Source organism: Ochotona princeps, chromosome 2 (assembly GCF_030435755.1).
Source record: "Ochotona princeps isolate mOchPri1 chromosome 2, mOchPri1.hap1, whole genome shotgun sequence".
NCBI lineage: Eukaryota > Metazoa > Chordata > Mammalia > Lagomorpha > Ochotonidae > Ochotona > Ochotona princeps.
In genome coordinates, this window is record NC_080833.1 from 7,769,739 (window position 1) to 7,787,670 (window position 17,932).

A 17,932-nucleotide genomic window follows, 5' to 3' on the forward strand; every position below is an offset into this window, starting at 1 on the left:
CCACAGTGCCCAGGTGTCCTGCAGAAACTCACCTGCCTCCGCATGGTGGAAGTCAACAGTGCCTGTCTCCCGTGGCATCTGTCACTCCTGCTTGGAGGAGTCCTGCCACCTGCCTGACCTTGGCTCCTTAACCCCAGGCAGCAGCTTTGCACGTGACCAGCTCCTCATCCTACTTGGGAGAAGACAGATGGCACAGTAGGAAGTTACCACAAATTCATCAAATTCTATTTCATGTTTAAAAAATTATTTATTTGTTTGTTTCAAAGGCAGGGTTAGAAAGAGAGAGAGAGAGACAGAGATCCTTTGTCCACTGCCCCAAATGGCCAGGCCAAAGCGAGAAGCCAGGAGCCAGGAGCTTCATCTGGGTCTCGCAAGTGGATGGCAGGAGCCCAAGAACTTGGGTCATCTTCTACTGCTTTTCCTAGGTGCTTTAGCAGGAATCTGGCTCAGAAGTGGAGCAGCTGGGACTTCAATCTCCACCCCAATGGGATGTCAGTGTTGCAGGCGGCAGCTTAACCTACCATATCACATTGCTAGCCTTGTGTTTTCCATCCAGATATTTCTATTTCGGTGAGATAGTTCTCCATTCCCATGATCATTTGCACACACGTTTGTGTACTGTAAAGCAATCTTTTAGATCATGATATGAATGTAAACACCATAAGAGATAACAGATATTGTTGCATAAAATTATAGTAATAAAAAAAACACTTGGCCACAGCTCAAAGGTAAACAACAAACATTAAAAAAAAAAGGTTTGCAACTAGGAATGGGCATTTGAAACCAATGTTGGAAGGCTTGTTGGGATGTGTGTGTCCCATCTCCAGCACATGGCTCCAGGTCCCTGCTAAAGCAGACGTGGGAGGCAGCAGCAAGCGCTCAAGCAGCCGGGTTCCTGCCCCTCAGGTGGAGGACCTGGGTTGAGATCCTGGCTCCCAACTTTAGCCCGGCCCATCCCTGCCGCTGTGGGGATTTGGTCAGTGGATTAGTGGATGGGAGCTTTTTTTCTGCTTGCCTCCATCCCATCTCTGTTTCTGAACAAAAGTAACTTGAATTCAATGTAGAAGGAAGGTTTGTAACTATGTTACACAGATATAATGTCCTTACTATAGTTAGGTCACACACAGCACTGTTACATCAGTAGAAAAGTAGATGAAAGGTGTGAACACATGGAAAAGATTTACATGAATCCACCAAGGAAGAAATTCAAATGACCCATGAGACAAGAAACAGTGTTCCATTTCACTGAAGCAATGCAAGCTAAAGCAACACTGATATAACTTTGGAAAATCAAGCCATCAAATTGAAACATAATGATTAATACTCAGTGTTGGTAGAAGGACCAGAAACAATCATTTTTGTTATACTTTGCATTGGAATGTCAATGGGTACAACTTCTCTGGAGAATAATGTTAATATGGATCAAAAGCGTGATAATATTTTTTTATTCATCAGTTTTCTGTAATTGAGCCTTGTGAAGACAGGTGGGGAAAATCAGATTGCATCTTGATTTCTAACATTAGGGACTCAGCAAACTGCTGCACCAACAAGGGAACAGCAAAGTATTCCACAGGCACTGAAAATTGTTATAGAATCCAATTTATTAGCCTGGAAAGTGGCAAGAAAGGGTTCCAAAGACTATGTCCTTTTTGTTCCTACTGAAATCCACATATGTAGCTACCTACGCACATGAAGACCTTGGGTGGGCTCAGCCTTTTAAAAAAAACAAGGAAAGAGAGGAAGGGAGGAAGAGAAAGACCACACACACACACAGAAAGAGAGACAGATCACCCACTGGGTCACTCTTCAAATGCCCACCATGGCTGGCCCTGGCCTGGCATCAAAGTCAGGAGACAAGATTTCAGTTCGGATTTCCCACATGCGTATCAGGAGCCTAGTCATCACTACTGCCTCCCAGGGTCTGTGTTAGCAGGAAATCGGAGTTAGGACTGGAGCCAGGAATCAGATCCAGACACTTTCAGGTGGGATGTGCCTTATTGGAAAGTCAGACTTACAGAGAGGAGATTAAGAGAGAAAGACCTTCCTCCAGTGATTCACTCCCCAAGTGGCTGGCATCGCCAGAGCTGTACCAATCCAAAGCCAGCATCCAGGAGCTGCTTCTGAGTCTCCCACATAAGTGCAGGGTCCCAAGGCCACAGGCAGGGAGCTGGATGAGAAGTGGTGCAACTGGGGTATGAACTGGCACCCATATGGGATCCTGGTGCATGCAAGGCGAGGACTAAGCTGCTAGGCTATTGTACTGGGCTCAGGATGCAGGACTCCTAACTGGTAGGCCAAATACTTGCTCCCAAATCCAGATTTTGTGCAATGGAATACAATTTGGGGGCCTTTCTTCTGGATGATTATGTAAAATCATAAATACAATTTAGGCTAAAAAGCAAATATATATTTAGAACAAGAAACCAGAACAAATTGCACAGTGGAAAAAGTCACATTTACTATGGATATCACAAGCAAAAAGCAGGATTGCACAAGGATCACAGCTTGTGTCACAGTCAAGGGACCTGTAGTTCAAGTTTTGTCAGCACAGAGGACAGAGTCCACAGGGAGGGCTCACAGATGTGTGCATGCAGCTCTTGGACAGGAGAACAATAGGTTTGGGGTGGGCATTTGGCCTGGCGGTTAAGGCACCACTTGGGACACCCAAATCCCATGACTGAGTGCCAGGGCCTAACCCCCGGCTCCATCCGGATTCCAGCTTCCTGCTAATGAATATCTTGGGAGATAGTAGATGACAGTCCAAGTGTTTGGGCCCCATTACTTGGGTAGAAAGTCAAATGTCTCCTGGCTTCCATTCGCTCCAGCTCCAGCTGTTTCTGGCATTTGAGGAATAAACCAGAGGACAAACAAGGGACAAACTCTCTCTCTCTTTCTTTCTCACTCTCTCTTTGTCTCTCAAATATTAATTAAATACATAACATTTACAATGCTTCAGAATTCAGTAAGTCTGGTAAACTGTTCCTCTCTGGTGTTCCAAAATAAACCCTAGTACCAACAAAATTCCTAGCCCAGCTGCCCACTATGCAGTGAGCTGGGGGTGCCTGCTCAGCAGAGCCTGTGTTGGGGACTGGGCAACCATGTACACTTTTCTCTTTTAATTGACATTTTGGCATAGCCCAGAATAGGAGGCCTCCCCTGCCACTTCCACTTGGGATTGTTCCGACCTCTGGAAAGTTGCTTAATTTCTGTGAGGTCTAGTTTCTTTATTTTTAAAATGAGCACAAGAATTGGATCTGGGGTGCATACAGAGGATATGACAGCCCATTGGGACCTGCGGAGGAAGGAGGGTGGAACAAATTGGACAACTACACTAACCAAGCAATAACAGCAAATATCCAGGCAAATGGATTCTAAAGTGTTCGTCAACTAATGGACATTGGAAGGATTTCCTCATCCTTGGATTGGTGAGCTTGGCAGCATTTCAGAATGATTGAAACCAGCAAAGCAAAGCTCTCAGAACATGCTCTACACTGGGGGTCCTGGGGTGACAGTGGGTGGCCATTCCCCATCCCTGGGTACTGGGTGCTTGGGAGGCTGGGTGTGGCTTCTCCCCATATCCCTTCCTTCCCCCAGATACAGAAGGAAGAAAAAGAAACTTTGGAAACAGTGGTCTCACTTACTTCCCCTAACCCTTGATCCTTCCCACCATGATCAATTATGTAAACATCATCAAAAATAAAAATTAAAAAAAGAAAGAATTGTATCTGGATGCACTATGACTCAGCAAACAGCAGATTAAGCAGCCACCAACAGCACCAACACCTCATATGGGTGCCAGTTTGAGACCCACCTGTTCCACTTCTGATCTAGCTCCTTGCTAATGTGCTTAAGAAAGCAACGGAGGATGGCTTAAGTCCTTGGTCCCCTGTAACCAGGGGAGATACCTGGATGCAGTTTCTGGCCTCAGCTGGGGATGCAGCCATTCGGGGAGTGAATCAGTAGGTGGAAGATGGCTCTCTGTGTCCCTCAGCCCTCTCCTGAAAAGTTGGTGGGGGAACCAAGGCTATACTGGGTGCTTTCCTTTCTCTGACCTGGTCTTGAAGTCCCTCTCAGAAGGCATTAGTCCTGTCCAGGAAACAGCTGCAGGGCAGTGGGTGGTGGATACTCATGGTGTGCTGGGGGTGGGACCCTTCCTTCTTCACTCCGGTGGATGTCCTGCAGTCTGGGTCTGCAGTGACCACTGTATGTTGGCAGGGAGCCACCTGTGGTTCTTGTCTGACCTGCGCCCAGGTTATTTTGACCAAGACAGCCATTGTCTAAGATCCCTGAACAAGGGGGAGAGCTGATTGTTCAGGTGAAACACAGGAGAAGCAAGAATTCCCTATAGTCCCTGGAGAGAAGCTGTACCTTGGCAGGGCTGGCAGGAAAAGGAGCTGGCTACTGGCAGGTGGGGGTCAGGAGAGGAGCAGGGGACCGCCATTCAAGCAGGTCTTCTTTTAGTTTTATTTTTAAGAAGATTTATTTACTGATTTTGAACGAGTTACGAAGCAGGAATGGGCTGGGAGAAGGCATCTCCCAGCTGCTGGCTCACTCCCCAGATGGCTGCAACAGGTGGGGAGTCTGACTGAAGCTAGCATCTTCATCCAGGTCTCCCATGTGGGTGGCAGGGGTCCAAGCACTTGGGCCATCCTCTAGTGCTTTGTGCAGGCCATTAGCAGGGAGTTGGATTGGAAGTGGAGCAGCCAAGACTTGAACCCATATGGCATACTACATACAACACAATGCCCACCCCTCCAGTGATAAGTTCTAATGAGATGTGTGTACAAGTAGGTGCAGTGGGCTGCGTGGGGCCACAACTGCAGCCGAGGTATGATTACTGTGGTGAAGTCCACGTGGTGCGGGGGCAGTGGGTTGAGCCTGGTAGATTGCAGCTGTGCCACCAAGGACTGGCCACCAGGAGGCCCTTGTACAGACAACTGGATCAAGCACGCTGTGGGCCTGGGAGGAGGTGGTCAGCTGGAAACTGGGTTGAGGGTGACTGAGTGCTGCTCCTGGTGGTGGTGACGTGCATGGCTGATGAGCTAACCTACAGCCCCAGGAATTAATAACACATCAACAACCCGTAGAGCATCCAGTACAGCACTGGGCCTGGATTGGGGACCTCAGCTTTGCCTTGCATATGGAAAGCAAGCAAAGCACATGGTCCCAGGCTCACCATAGGCATCACGGAACCCAGGGCTAGTCTGTCCTCGCAGATGAGGGTGGGGATACCTAGTCCCCGGGTGCCCATCAGCTCCTTCCATGGAAGTCCTGTGTCCTGCACCCAGAGGACAGGGGCTGGAAAGTCCAGCATGAGCTCTACAGATTAAAATATGCTTTAGCCTCTGTGCTCAAAGGCATGACACAGCTTGCTTGCAGAATCCCAACCTGCAGTGTCTCCCAATGATGTCCCAGCCGGCTACCCCTCTCCCGGGTAGCTCCTCTCCAAGGCTGGGCAGCTGAGACCCACTCCTCAGAAGTCCCTCTCTGTGGAGACAGAGGGTGGGAGGCACTGTGGACCCTCTGCATGCATCAGGGGATCCTGTAGCTGGAAGTGGCTGTGGCATTCTCACCCACCTCCCGGCAGCCATAATGCATCCTATGGCTTCTGGTATAGCGATGGTGTTGACTTCCTGTGCACCCATGACAGCCAGGAAAGGGTTGGAGAACACCTGGGAATGTCTTGGTGGTGCTCACTCACCTCCCTTAGGCATCTGCATGTGCCACACGCATGCTAGGTACACCCCAAGGCAGGGGATGCCTTTGTTAGTGTCCCATTTTACAAATTTGAAAACAGAGGTTTAGCGAGCCCAACTCGCTTATGAGCAGAAGGCTGATGTTGGGCAGAGCCAGGCCTCATGCCCAAGTATTCCAAACCCAGGATTTCTCAAGTTTGGTGCATTAATGTGGCACACTGCCAAAATCCTGGCTGTGAAGTCTGACCTTTGTGTGTTGTAGGAGGTTTAGAGATGCCCTTGGCATGGGTCCCTGAGATGCCAGCATCACCCCCTGCCCTTCACGGAGTTGTGACAAACGCAACCACTTTGGGACATGGCCAGATGTCTACTGAAACATTCAATGTCCTGTTTGAGAAGCTCTGCCCCTGGTGGCTGTTGGTGGGGAGGTGGGAGAGGCAGTGGACGCTGGCTTCAGTGCCCAGTTCTTGTCGGGGAAGGTTGCAGATGGGCACGGTGACGTCTGGCCTGACCTGGCAGGACAGCGAGTCTTGGCTTGCAGCGAAGAGGACGAAGCCTGTTCTTCCACTCCTTTGCTTGTTTGTTCAACAGAGCCCCGGCAAATCGCTCTGGGGACCAAAGCCTGATCCAGCGGTGGGAAGAAGAGTGTCTACACAGAGCTCCATCCTTCAGCTGGCAGACAAGCAGGTGACAACATAGGCCCAGAGGGACCCAGGCAGAGGGTATGGGCATGAGATCAGGTGGCCAGAGTGGCCTCCCTGACAAGGTGACATTTCAGCAGAGATCTGTGGGAAAGGAGGGATTGAGTCTGTGGGAAGACTTGGCACAGAGGCCAACATGTGCAAAGGCCCTGCGACCTCCTCTGCAGGCTCAGACGTAGCAAGTATGGCCAGAGTGGAAACAAGGCGTGAGGGATGAACTTCAAGGGCAGATGGGAGTGGTTGAGCTTGTGACATCCAGGGGTGACATGGTGGCTTATTCAAAGCCATACCAGGATTGAAGCTTGATCTCTGGAAGTCTCTTTTCTTACCAGCATCGGGGTGCAATGAGCCACTTTCTCCTGGGACAGACCTTGACCTAGAACTAGGGCCTCACCTGAGTCTGTGACTCACCTGGGCCTGGCCAATGTTTTCAAGGAGGCAGGAGTGTAGGATGGACAGGTGGCAATGTATAAGTGAGGAGAGCCGCTGGCTGCACAGCCCGTCCTCTCGGTATCCATCTCAGGGTGGCAGCAGCATGGTGGGTCTCACCCTGTTCTTCCTTGCGGCTGTCTGCGTGCTGTCCTCGGGGGTGTGGCTCTGGGCCATCTGCACCCACTTCTTCACTGAGTCTGTGCCAGCAGGGATTGGCCACCCCGTGAAAATGCGGGTTCTCAGTTGCCTTTTGCAGCTGTTGGTGACCTGGGTGAGTTTCCCGTATTGTTCGTGGGGGAAATTACGGGAGTGTAGGTTCCAGGCAGCAGGACAGGTGGAATGAACCTCTCTTAGGGCGGTGCTCAGCCTCTTGGGATGTTGACCAAGCCTGGTTTGCTGTTTCAGCTAATAGGAGGAGAAAAGCCCAGCTCTGTCCCCCTGGCCCAATACCTGTCTGGGTTTGCACTCTGCACCCCAGGGAAGGCGGGAAGAAGTTCCCCAAATCTCTAAGTTCTGGTGGTTGGTCACCCGTTGTGCAAAGCCAGCTAACAACCAATCAACCAGGTCACAAAGCAGTCGGTTAGTACAGATGCCCAGAATGGTTGAATGTGACCTCCCAAGTCTTTTGTCACCTTTGGGAGATGAAAAAATGTGTGTGCGATACAATCTGATTCTTCCTGTTGTTGTCAGTGTGTGTGTGTGTGTGTGTGTGTGTGATCTGGGGACAGTGGTGAGAACTGTGTTGTTGTCAACTTGTTGTCCATCTCCAGAGGGGTGGCAGGAACCGGGCCCAGAGAAGCTTTTTCTGTCTCAAGTGGCTTACCTAAGGGGAAGCAAGTTACAAGGTGTCTTCTTTTGAGAGGACCCTGGTTGTAGGCTGTTTACCTCTGGGGTAAGAATGTGCCATTCAGCATGTGCTGGTGGGTCCTGCTGCTTTCCCGGCCCAAGGTGGTCACAGTCCAGGCCCCAGTTACAGCAGTTCCACTTCCCCATCTGCCCAGCCTTTTGTGGGGCTGCTGCAAAGAAAGCTGTGCCAAGAGCGTGTGCAGTGCCCTCCACAAAAATTAACCGCTGGCACTATTTGTTGGTTGGTTGTCTTCTGCAGAGATGGGTTGGTGCAACGGCTGTGTTCTGGAATATGGGAGTCTCGTTTCCTGGGTGTGGGGGAAGGTGAGGAAATGCCAAGTGAACCAGCAAACCCACACATGAGAAAGAGCTCCATGCAAAGGAGAACGCTAGGGGAAAAGTACCCATGGGGAGGGAGTTCGTTCTGGGACTCCCTGAACCTCCCTGCCACAGCAGCTTGGTGCAAGACACCCATGAATTTGGGCGGTGGTACAATGACCCTGGTTTCACCACCTGTGTCTAAGGGGAACGTAGCATTTCTTCCCATGATGAACAAAGGTGACAAGCAGTTCCAGACAGCAGTCCTACGAGCTGCTGGCAGGAGGGACTGCCAGGGCTCTTACAGTCACTGCAGCTGCTATAGGCAATGTGAAGTCATGGCCTCCCATTCCTTGGAAGCAAGGGTAGCATGAGCAAATGAGGCATGGATTTCAATGACTATGGCATCAGACTAATCTTTTCATTCTATTTTTTTCCATGTACTTCTAGGAGCACCCTCATATGAAACTGACCCCTAGGTCTTGCTCTTCTACACACCCATAGGGCAACACACACACATATATATACATCAAGTGTTAACTTCAACAGTCTGATAACTGTATAAAGATGGCCTTCCTTTAAGATCTTATGCATTTCATTTTGTGCATTCGAACATGGTAGAAATGGTTGTGATGCAGCAAAGGGCTGGGAGCGCTGTAAAGAGAGGCCCCAGGGGAAGGCCCCTTGATCTACTGATTTGTAATGTGGCAACTTTTAGGCATATGAAGATGGCCAAATAGTTCGTATGTGGTGGGTTTCTAACACTTACATTGTTGACTTCTGGACAAACTTTGTTTCCTTTGTGCTCCCACACAAAGGTTTAACTTCGCTTATTAAAGAGCTGCTTATTTATGTTTTAATTTTATTTATTTTTATTTGAAAGACAGAGTTACAGACAGAAGGAGAGACAGAGAGAGAAAAGGTACCATCTGCTGGCTTACTCTCCAAATGGCTGCAATGGTTGGAGCTGAGCTGATCTGAAACCAGGAGTTTCTTCTGGGTTTCCCTCATGGGTGCAGGATCCCAAGACTTGGGCCATCCTCTGCTCCTTTTCCTAGGGCCACAAGCAGAGAGCTAAATCAGAAGTGGAACAGCTGGGACACAAACCAGTGCCCATATGGAATATGCTGTCACCATAGGGCAGAGGGCTAGCCTGTTGAGCCATGGCACCAGCCCCGGCTTATTTCTTTTGAAAAGCAGAATGAGGGAGAGAGAGAGAGAATCTTCCACCTGCTGGCTCACTCTCCAAATGGCCGCAACAGCCAGGGATGGGGCAGGTCAAAGCCAGGAGATGGAAAGGCCATCTGGGGTCTCTCACGTGGATGCAGGGACTCCAAACCTTGGGTCATCATTTGCTGCCTTCCCAATTACATTCTTAGGGAGGTGGATCGGAAGTGGTGCAGCTGGCTCAGAAGTGAGTAGCTAGGACTCAAATCAACATTCCCATATGGGATGCTAATGTCACAAGCAGAGGTTTAACCCAGTGCGTCACAACACCAGGTCCACATTCTTAATTCCTTAAGAAGCAAATCTTGGGCCTCATGTTATTATATCCAAACACATTGTAGTAGATTTCTTCCAAAGATGGGAATTCTTCTTTCCTCTTAAAGAGGTAAGATCATGATACACTTAGCAACAAAAGCTTAGGCTTGTGGGGTTGTCTGGGGGCCAAAGGAGACCCTGGGAAGCCGGGATATGCCCAGGCCAAGTGGAGCACGGACCTCACAGTGAGGTGCTCCAGGAAGAGGGATTGCTGAGGGGCGACCAGAGAGCCCAGGTGGCTATCCTGGTGGGGTAGGAGGCCTCAGGGAGAGTGGGTTGAGAGAGTCTGGCAGGCCCTGGGGTCACAGAGGCCTGAGTGGAGATGGATTTTACTACAGTGTGATGGAGACACCGAATAGGTGGTATAGGATTGTGGACCAAAGCGACTGCAACTTCCTAAGAGTGATCTCATTGCCCGCTGAGACCCAGAGAGGGTGCAGACCGCCCCCAATCCTCCCCGGGCAAGTCCATCACCCATTTTCTCATCTCTTTCCAACAGGGCTTGGTTTTCGAGAAGCTGAGGATCTGTCCTATGCCCCAATTTGTCCGTTTTGTGCACGACCTGCAGCTGCTAAAGAATGACCCCGATGTCCTGGTCACTGACCTCCGCTTTGGGACAGTGCCTGTGAAGCTGTACCAGCCCAAGGCATCGTCTTGCTCTCCCAGGCCTGGTGTTGTATTCTACCATGGTGGGGGTGCCATCATGGGGAGCTTGAGTAAGTCCCCAAGCCACGGACCTCCCCGAGCAACATGACACCCCGATGAAAGAGCATCATGACAGCTGATGCCTGTGATGCTGGCATCCCATATGGGCTCCGGTTCAGTTCCTGGTTGCTCCACTTTCAATCCTGCTCCCTGCTAATGCACCTGGGAAAGCAGCAGAGGATGGCCCAAGTGATTGGGCTCCTGATTCTACAAAAAGTTTTTTGCGCCAAATCAAGTTTATCTTTAAAAACATTTTTAAACACTTATTCATACAATAGACAGCTGGTTGCTTCTGAAATGCCATCAACCACCCGGACTGGCTGCGGCCAAAGTCAGGAGCCAGGAAGACAATTCAGTTCTCCCAAACAGGTGTCAGGAACCAAGGTCTGCAACCACACAAAGGTGGAATCAGGTGACTGATGACTTAACCACCAGGTCAAAGATTTACCCCTACACTGACCTTATAAACCCAGTGTCACAGGCATTTTGTTGAAGTCTCCTTGTGTGTGTGTATGCTTGGGTGTATATGAGAGAAAAGCAGAGAGCTTTTACATCTCCTGACTTACTCTGTAAATGACCACAACAGCCAGGGCTGGGCTGAAGCCACGTAGGTACGGGGGGCCAAATATTTTGGTCATCTTCTGCTCTTTTCTCAGGCACAGGCAGGGACCCGGATTGGAAGCGGAGCAGCAAGAACACAAACTGGTGCCCATATGGGAGGCTGACATCAGAGGTGGTGCTTTAAGAGAGATCTTCCACCTGCTGGTTTACTCCTCAAATGTCCACAACAACCAGGACCTGGACCAGGACAAAGTCAGGAGCCAGAAATTCCATCCATGTCTCCTATGAGAGCAGCAGGAACCCAAGGCCTCAGGTCCCATATGACACCAGTTAGCAGGGCACCAATGTGTATGAGCAGGAAACAGACAGCCGTGAAGGTGTGACTCCATGCCAGGCACTGCAATGTGAGTGCAGGTGTCCCATGCAGCAGGTTGATACACTGCACTACAACATTCACTTTGTTGTATGCACATTTTTTCATTTAAGCATTCTCCCCCCCCCAGTGCTCCAGTGACATAGACGTCATTATCCCTATTAGATAGATGAAGAAATGAAGACTCATGGAAGCTCAGTTCTATGCTGGAGAACTCCTTTAGCTCAAGGAAAAAGGCAAGGATGATGGATCTGTCTGACCCCAGAGCTCAGAGGCCACTGTATGCAATGACCTTACAGCTTCTCAGGTACTGTCCATCAACTGCAGAATCCAGCAGCTATATCTGGAATGAAGTTGCTCAGGCAGTGCCAAGAATGAGAAAGTTGAGCACACGTTTGCTCCAGGGGCAGAAGCCAAATTGCAAAGTTCAGGGCTTGGAACGGAGCAGGAACCTGTCTGGGGGCTAGCAGAAGCTGGCCGGGGCTGGTGAAGGGGGCTTCCCAGCAAGCGTGGAAACCTCCTGTCTTCCAGAAACCCACCACAGAGTATGCTTGTATTTGTCCAAGAAGAGTGAGGCCGTGGTTTTGGCGGTTGGGTGAGTAGCAAGCAGAGTGGAAACTGATGGAGTGGGAGGGGGCGTGGGGTGCTGGTGGGGGAAGGCCAGGGTTATGTGAAGTCAGTGAGAAGGGGAGGCAGGGAGACGGGGGATTAGGGGAGGCAGGGAATGTAGGGGTGCGTGGCCCTTGGGCAGGCTAAGGGAGAGAGGTGGTGTGAGCCCGATTGGTTAGGATCTGGGTAGGAACCAGATATGAATGGATCAGCCTCGTTCACTCCAGACACTTAGTAGTAGCTCATGCTGCTAAATGCCAGCAGTACCCAGGACCACCTCCCAAACCACCCAATCCTGTCACCTTGGAAGAGCCTCCTGGCTGAGATCCACATATAGAATAAAGAAAAACTTAAAAAAAATAAAAATAAAAAGGGACTTCAGTTTCTTAATTGGTCTGTGGGAGTCCCCATTCGTCCCAGCTGGAATCCCAAGGAAGGATCCGGGGACACTGGACAACGGCGCCACGGTCTGGCTGATCTCTTACCCTGCCGCCTGACTGATGCCCCAGCACACAGCGTGGTGCCCTGCTCCCCCGTGAGGCTGCACCTGCAGCGCCAGGAAAATGCCCAGGGAAGCAGTAGATGCCAAGTTCTGGGTGGGGTACACATCCCAGCATTCTTGTAGCAGACCTAAGTCAAGGGGAATAAAACATCAAGGCATAAATGAAGACAAGAGAGTGAGCAAGAGAAAAGTTGGGACCCTGTGCCTGCTGATCCTGGCAATGCCAAACCAAGCAGTCATCAGAATTTGCCAGCAAGTCTCCCCTGGAAAGTCAAGCTCTGAGAACCCAATCTAAATCTGGTTTTGGATTTCAATGCACTGTTATCCTAGTACTACTGCACGGCTGTCTGGATGCAGGGTGCTGGGATGCAAAGGGCTGGTGCGAGGTCTGTTTGTCCCGTAGAGCATTTCCTTTGTGTCTATTTAAAAGACAGAGCCAGCCTTTAAAAATGGCAAGACTTCTCACAAATCTGTAGTCTCTTAACTAATGGGAAGTTGGCAGTGCCAGGCTGGCATCTCTGCGGAGTGGGGGTGGCCAGTGTGGAGGGACCAGGCATGCTCTCTGCTGACTTATGATGGTACTTCACTTTCTACAAGGTCTCCCCCAAAATCTGGAGGCATGGCAGGTACAGAAACCCATTTTTTTCCAGACTGTCATGAAATACCTGAGGTAGGTTATGTATATAAAGAAAAGAGGTTTGACTGAATTAATCACCTGGCTGCTGAAAGTCCTCACAACACAGTACCAGCTCTGGTGAGGCTTCTGACCCCACCAGGCTATGCCATCTCGTGGCTGACATTAATAGTGGGGCATGGGATGAGAAGGGATTATGCCTCAAACAGGAACCAGCTGTGTGAGGTCAGGCTCAGGCTTTTATAATAGCCCTTCGTGAGAATCACTGGAAAACTATCTTCATTCCTGCTGAGTGCTTAACGGACCACAGGACATTTCATCAGGCCCCGCCTCCTAAAGCATCTACAGCATTTCCCAATACTGCACTCTAGATTAAGTTTTCAACACCTGAAAATTTGCAGGGACCACGTTAAAACCATATCCACACCATAGGATCTGAGTCCATTAGAACCAAAATAAAAGCAAGATTGGAACTGTTCACAGCTTGGAGGTGGAGAAGCAACATCAGGTAGACTCAAAGAAGGAGTGGGCATGGATGCTGACCAAGTAGCTGACCCGTAGGCAGATGGCAGGGTTCTTGGATCACAGCTGGTCCTTCAGTAAGTGATTGCAACCTTGGAAAAGGCAGCTGCTTGGAGCCTGTGTGCTAAAAATAGAGACTTGGTCCTCTTCCCTCTTGTATCCCAAACTCTACCTGCTCAAGGGAGGCTGATGGAAGAAACACAGACTCGACATTCCTGATGCAGATGTCTTTGATTGTGCTGGGCAGATGAATATTGACTGTCTTTATTAATTCCCTTGTAGATACCGCAAGTCACCCAAGTACAAGTTCCCGGTTATGGTGAGAGATTGCATGGCTGCCACTGTTCAGTTCCTCAAGTCCCTGGATGTGTACGGGGTGGATCCGGAGCAAGTTGTGGTCTGCGGCGACAGTGTGGGAGGGGGCGTAGCCATGGTGGTCTGTCAGACCTTCCTGAACAGGCCGGATCTCCCCCGCATCCGGGCCCAGGTCCTAATTTACCCAGCCCTCCAAGCCCTGGACTTTCAGTCCCCTTCCTTCCAGCAGAATGAGAAGATTCCTCTGCTCACGTGGAAGTTTGCTTTCCACTGTATGTGCTATTACCTGGATATCTGCCCCTCCTGGCAAAGTGCCATCAAGAAAGGGGCCCATTTACCTGCCCACATCTGGGCAAAGTATGACAAGTGGCTGAGTTCAGACAACATCCCAGAGAGGTTTAAGAAGAGAGGGTATCGGCCCATGACCCGGGGACCCCTGAATGAAGATGCTTACCGGGAGACGAGCGTCTTCCTGGATTTGATGTGCTCACCCCTGATCGCCGAGGATGACGTGGTGGCTCGGCTCCCGGAAGCCTGCATCCTGAGCTGTGAGTATGACCTCCTACGGGACCACTCCCTGCTCTGCAAGAAGAGGCTCGAAGGCCTGGGAGTGCCCGTGACCTGGCACCACATGGACGATGGCTTTCATGGAGTCCTCAACACCTTTGATTTTGGCTTCCTGCACTTTCCCTGCTCCCTGAGGATCTTGGATTTCGCCGCGCAATTTATCAAGGGGCTGTGACTCTCCTTCCTCTCCTGCTGGAGCCCCACCTCCCCCAGGGAGCTCTCTGTGGTTGCTGTGGGTGATGCTGATTGGGGCTGAGGAAAGAGGAGGAGGTGATGTCACCTTCCTGGACAGCAAGTTCTACAACTGCATGCTGCATGTCCTTCCGTGTGAAGGAGAACAAGCCGATGATAGGTTTGGGGACTTGGGCTGTCCAGACACTGCTGGGGAAATTGGGAACTATGATCTTTGGTGGCTGTTTGCCAGAGTGACTTAGCGAACGGGAGTGCTTTACAGCCTCCCTGGGCTATCTAGGCTGAGGTAGACTGTGACACAGTGTCTGGACATGATGTGCAGTCTCATGAGGCTTCTCTGGGGTGGCTTACAAGGCGGGGTGCTGATGTTCCAGGCTGCCAGGTGGTGGTGGTGGCATACTCAAACTGAGTCTACCTCCTCCTCTGGGTCACAGTGACGCTGTTTCTGCTGTAGTGTGGACTCTGGGCTCAGGGCTCTGTGGGCCTGGACTGGAAGAGTTGGGACAGAATCAATAGACTTTCACTGGTGGTTGCCTCTAGTGAGAGATGAAGAATGTCCAGAGATGTCTGACTGTGGTTGCTAGGGAGCTCCTGGAGTCACAGTTGGGTTTCCAACCAAAGGCCCTCAAACACTCTGAAGAGTTCAAGGAGAGGGATCAGCAAGGAGTCTGGTTGCTGGATGTGAGACTCATGAAGGCTACATCTAACCCAACTCAACCATGTCCATCGTGGGACATCACAGGAGTACCTGAGGGACCCAAGGAGCATTGCCAGGGATTGTTTCTATTTACTTAAAGACAGAGAAGCATCTCCAAGTGGCCTAAAACAGATGGAAAGCATCTTAGTTGCTGTAGCAATGACTTTCGGGGGAAAGCAGGCATGGGCTGATCCATCAACACAAGCAGTGCCATTAGCTGCCTGTTCTTTCTGTTCTTTCGTCCCCTGTGTTGGATTCCTCTTCACCTCTCCAGAGGGTGGCTTTGAGCAGTTTCAGGCCAGAGTCAAACTCGCTTTTATCAAGCTGCTTCACTCTGACCAGTCCTAGCCAAAATCTCCTTTCAACTCAATGGCTTTGTTGGTTTTCAGAGTGGTGGGTCTAATGGTCAAAACCAAGAGCACAGAATGTCGTGGCTGACCAGGCCTAAGTCCCGTTACACCCTGGGAGTGGAGGCTGGAGTCAATGTCTTCTGTTGGACTGAGTGTGGTGAAGGGTGTCAGTCCCTTTCCTGTGGAAGGGCACTGGAACCTGAGGAGCCTGGTTCCTTCTGAGCAGAGGTGGTGATCAAAAGTCTGGAAGAGCAAGGATGGGTTCCATGATCCATCCTTGGGAGGATCGGCTCTTACACAGCACCACATCCATGGCTTCTTTCACTTCTCCTGCTCTATGGGAAGCCTGTTTTTTAAAGGGGCTCTGGCCCGCCAGATCTCTGCCACCATCTAGTCCTCCATGGGGCTCCCTGCTGCCCCTCGCAGGGACAGTGGACTAACTCTACTATAGAAGCTAAGCTGCACTGAACCATGAGTTAAGGCACTTGGAAGTAGCAGGATGAGTCAAGAACCAGAGGATAAGGCACACACCTGTCCCTGGGGAATGGACAGTCCTCTAAAAGCCACGGCTCCCAGGTTGGTCCTAGCTTGTATTCAACATGCTGTGTTCCTGGTGGTTATCGGCCAGGGTCCAAGTTTACCACAAGAAGGACCCTATGCATGCTCTTAACTTGCATTTAGTTGAACATTTGTGCTAAGATGTGGGGAAGAGAGGAGTACTTTTGGGTGACTTCTGGATGCAGCCCCAGATGCTCAGCAGGTAGCTTTGTTGGAGAAACAAGAGCCACTCAATGGAGATGCTTCCTGTGTGGCCACTGAGCAGGTGGAGATCGTGGTCCCCTCTGGGTGGAGGAAGTGGCAAGAAGGTTAGGGGATGGACGTGGTGATTGCAGATGGAAGCAGGTTTTGCTAGGACTCTCTGTCCACCCTTGACTTTGTTTGCTGGCACTTCTCAAGTTCTGTGGGAATTCCAGCTGTGTGGCCCATTTGTCAAGGGGCTGTGGCCCTTCCTGCCTCCTGCCATCACCCAGTCCCATGTGGAGCTCTCTGTTGCCCTCTGGGAAAATGTTGTTTCTCCTTTGCCCCAGAAGGTGGGTGGAAGGATGTGATCTGACCTCTGGAAAGGTGGGTGGTGAGCCCCTAGAGGACTGGGCCCTCTGCAGATGAACAGGTTGCACTTTAATGGGCTACAGCACCTGTGGCAGCTCCTTCCCATGACTACTTTATTCTGCAAGTGGTGAGAGAGATGGAAACATTTTCACCCGAGTAGTTGGGTGGGACCTAGGCTCCCCTGCTTTCTTTAATTTCATTGTTACTCTTTGGGCAGCTCACTCATGAGCCTCAAGGAATGAGACAGAGTGACTAAAGTTTACTGAGGGCCAGATCCATTTGGAGCTCCATTTGGGTTTGCTGCCTCTTGTGTTCATGGCATGAAACCTACAGAGTAAGTATTCTTAAAGCTACTTTACAAATGAGGAAACCAAGACTCGATTAACATTCATGCCCTGTCTTTTTTCCAGTAGAGCTCAAAGCTGGCTGCTTACAGCTTCCCTAAGGCCAGATGCTTGCACCTGTCTACTGGCAAACCACATTTGCCTGGCAGAAACTCTGATGCCCTATGAGTCATTAGCCAAGCATTACTGATCTCCTTTAAAAAAAAAATTATTTGTTTACTTGCAGGACAGTTGCAGAGAGAGCAAGAGAGGCTTCTAATTTGCTGGTTCATTCTCCAAATGACTATAGAGCTCAGGGCTGGGCCAGGAGAGTGGAACTCCAGCCAGGCCTCTGGCGTGGGTGCAGGTGCACAAATACTTGAGCCATGTTCTGAGCTCGCCCAGGTGTGTTAGCAGGGAGCTAGACTGGACGCAGGGCAGCAGGGACTTGAAGTGGAACTCCAGTACGGGACGTTGCTGTCGCAGGAGTTGGCTCAACCTGCTGACCTTTTCTTTTCTTCCCCCTCGTCATTCAGGATTAAGAGACACTTGGTGATTTTAAATTTGTTTGCCACCCAGATAGTTGTCAGCTTCTTTCTGAGCTGAGTGAGGTTGAAAAAGTCTGGTACTGTCACTCTGTGGTTTCCTCCACCCTCTTGGCTGTAGCTTTCTCTGAGTCTAAACAGCTTGCACCACGGTCACTGTGGGCCCTTCGAGGAATTCGTTGTGAGGTACCCAGGGCTGATAGGCACCCACATTTCTTGAAACCCAGATGCCCCTGGGAGTGTTTCCTTGCACAAATCTGCCAGGGAGCCCAGGACTGGGGCCATCTGATAAACATAGTGATTTGCTTTCTAGAGTCAGCAGGCAGCTGAGAAGAAGGTCCTGGGGCCAAGTTGCAACGTTAGCCTTCACCCACTTCCATCTCAGCACGTGT

At 50.4% G+C, this 17,932-nt stretch overlaps 1 protein-coding gene across 1 annotated transcript; it reads left to right on the forward strand.

The window, feature by feature from the left end:
• Positions 1 to 6,925: 6,925 nt before the first annotated feature.
• On the forward strand, positions 6,926 to 15,012 carry AADACL3 (arylacetamide deacetylase like 3). Its single transcript, XM_004596104.3, has 4 exons — positions 6,926 to 7,100; positions 10,035 to 10,251; positions 11,706 to 11,769; positions 13,724 to 15,012. Exons 1-4 carry the CDS (start codon positions 6,933 to 6,935, stop codon positions 14,496 to 14,498), a joined length of 1,224 nt encoding a protein of 407 aa, XP_004596161.3. The 5' UTR covers positions 6,926 to 6,932; the 3' UTR covers positions 14,499 to 15,012.
• The last annotated feature ends 2,920 nt before the right edge of the window (positions 15,013 to 17,932 follow it).

Excerpts from the sequence above, each read along its gene's own strand:
- AADACL3 (XM_004596104.3), top strand. The coding sequence starts at position 6,933 with ATGGTGGGTCTCACCCTGTTCTTCCTTGCGGCTGTCTGCGTGCTGTCC. Across the intron at positions 7,101-10,034 it reads TGCAGCTGTTGGTGACCTGG|GGCTTGGTTTTCGAGAAGCT; the intron begins GTGAGTTTCCCG and ends TCTTTCCAACAG. Across the intron at positions 10,252-11,705 it reads TGCCATCATGGGGAGCTTGA|AAACCCACCACAGAGTATGC; the intron begins GTAAGTCCCCAA and ends CCTGTCTTCCAG.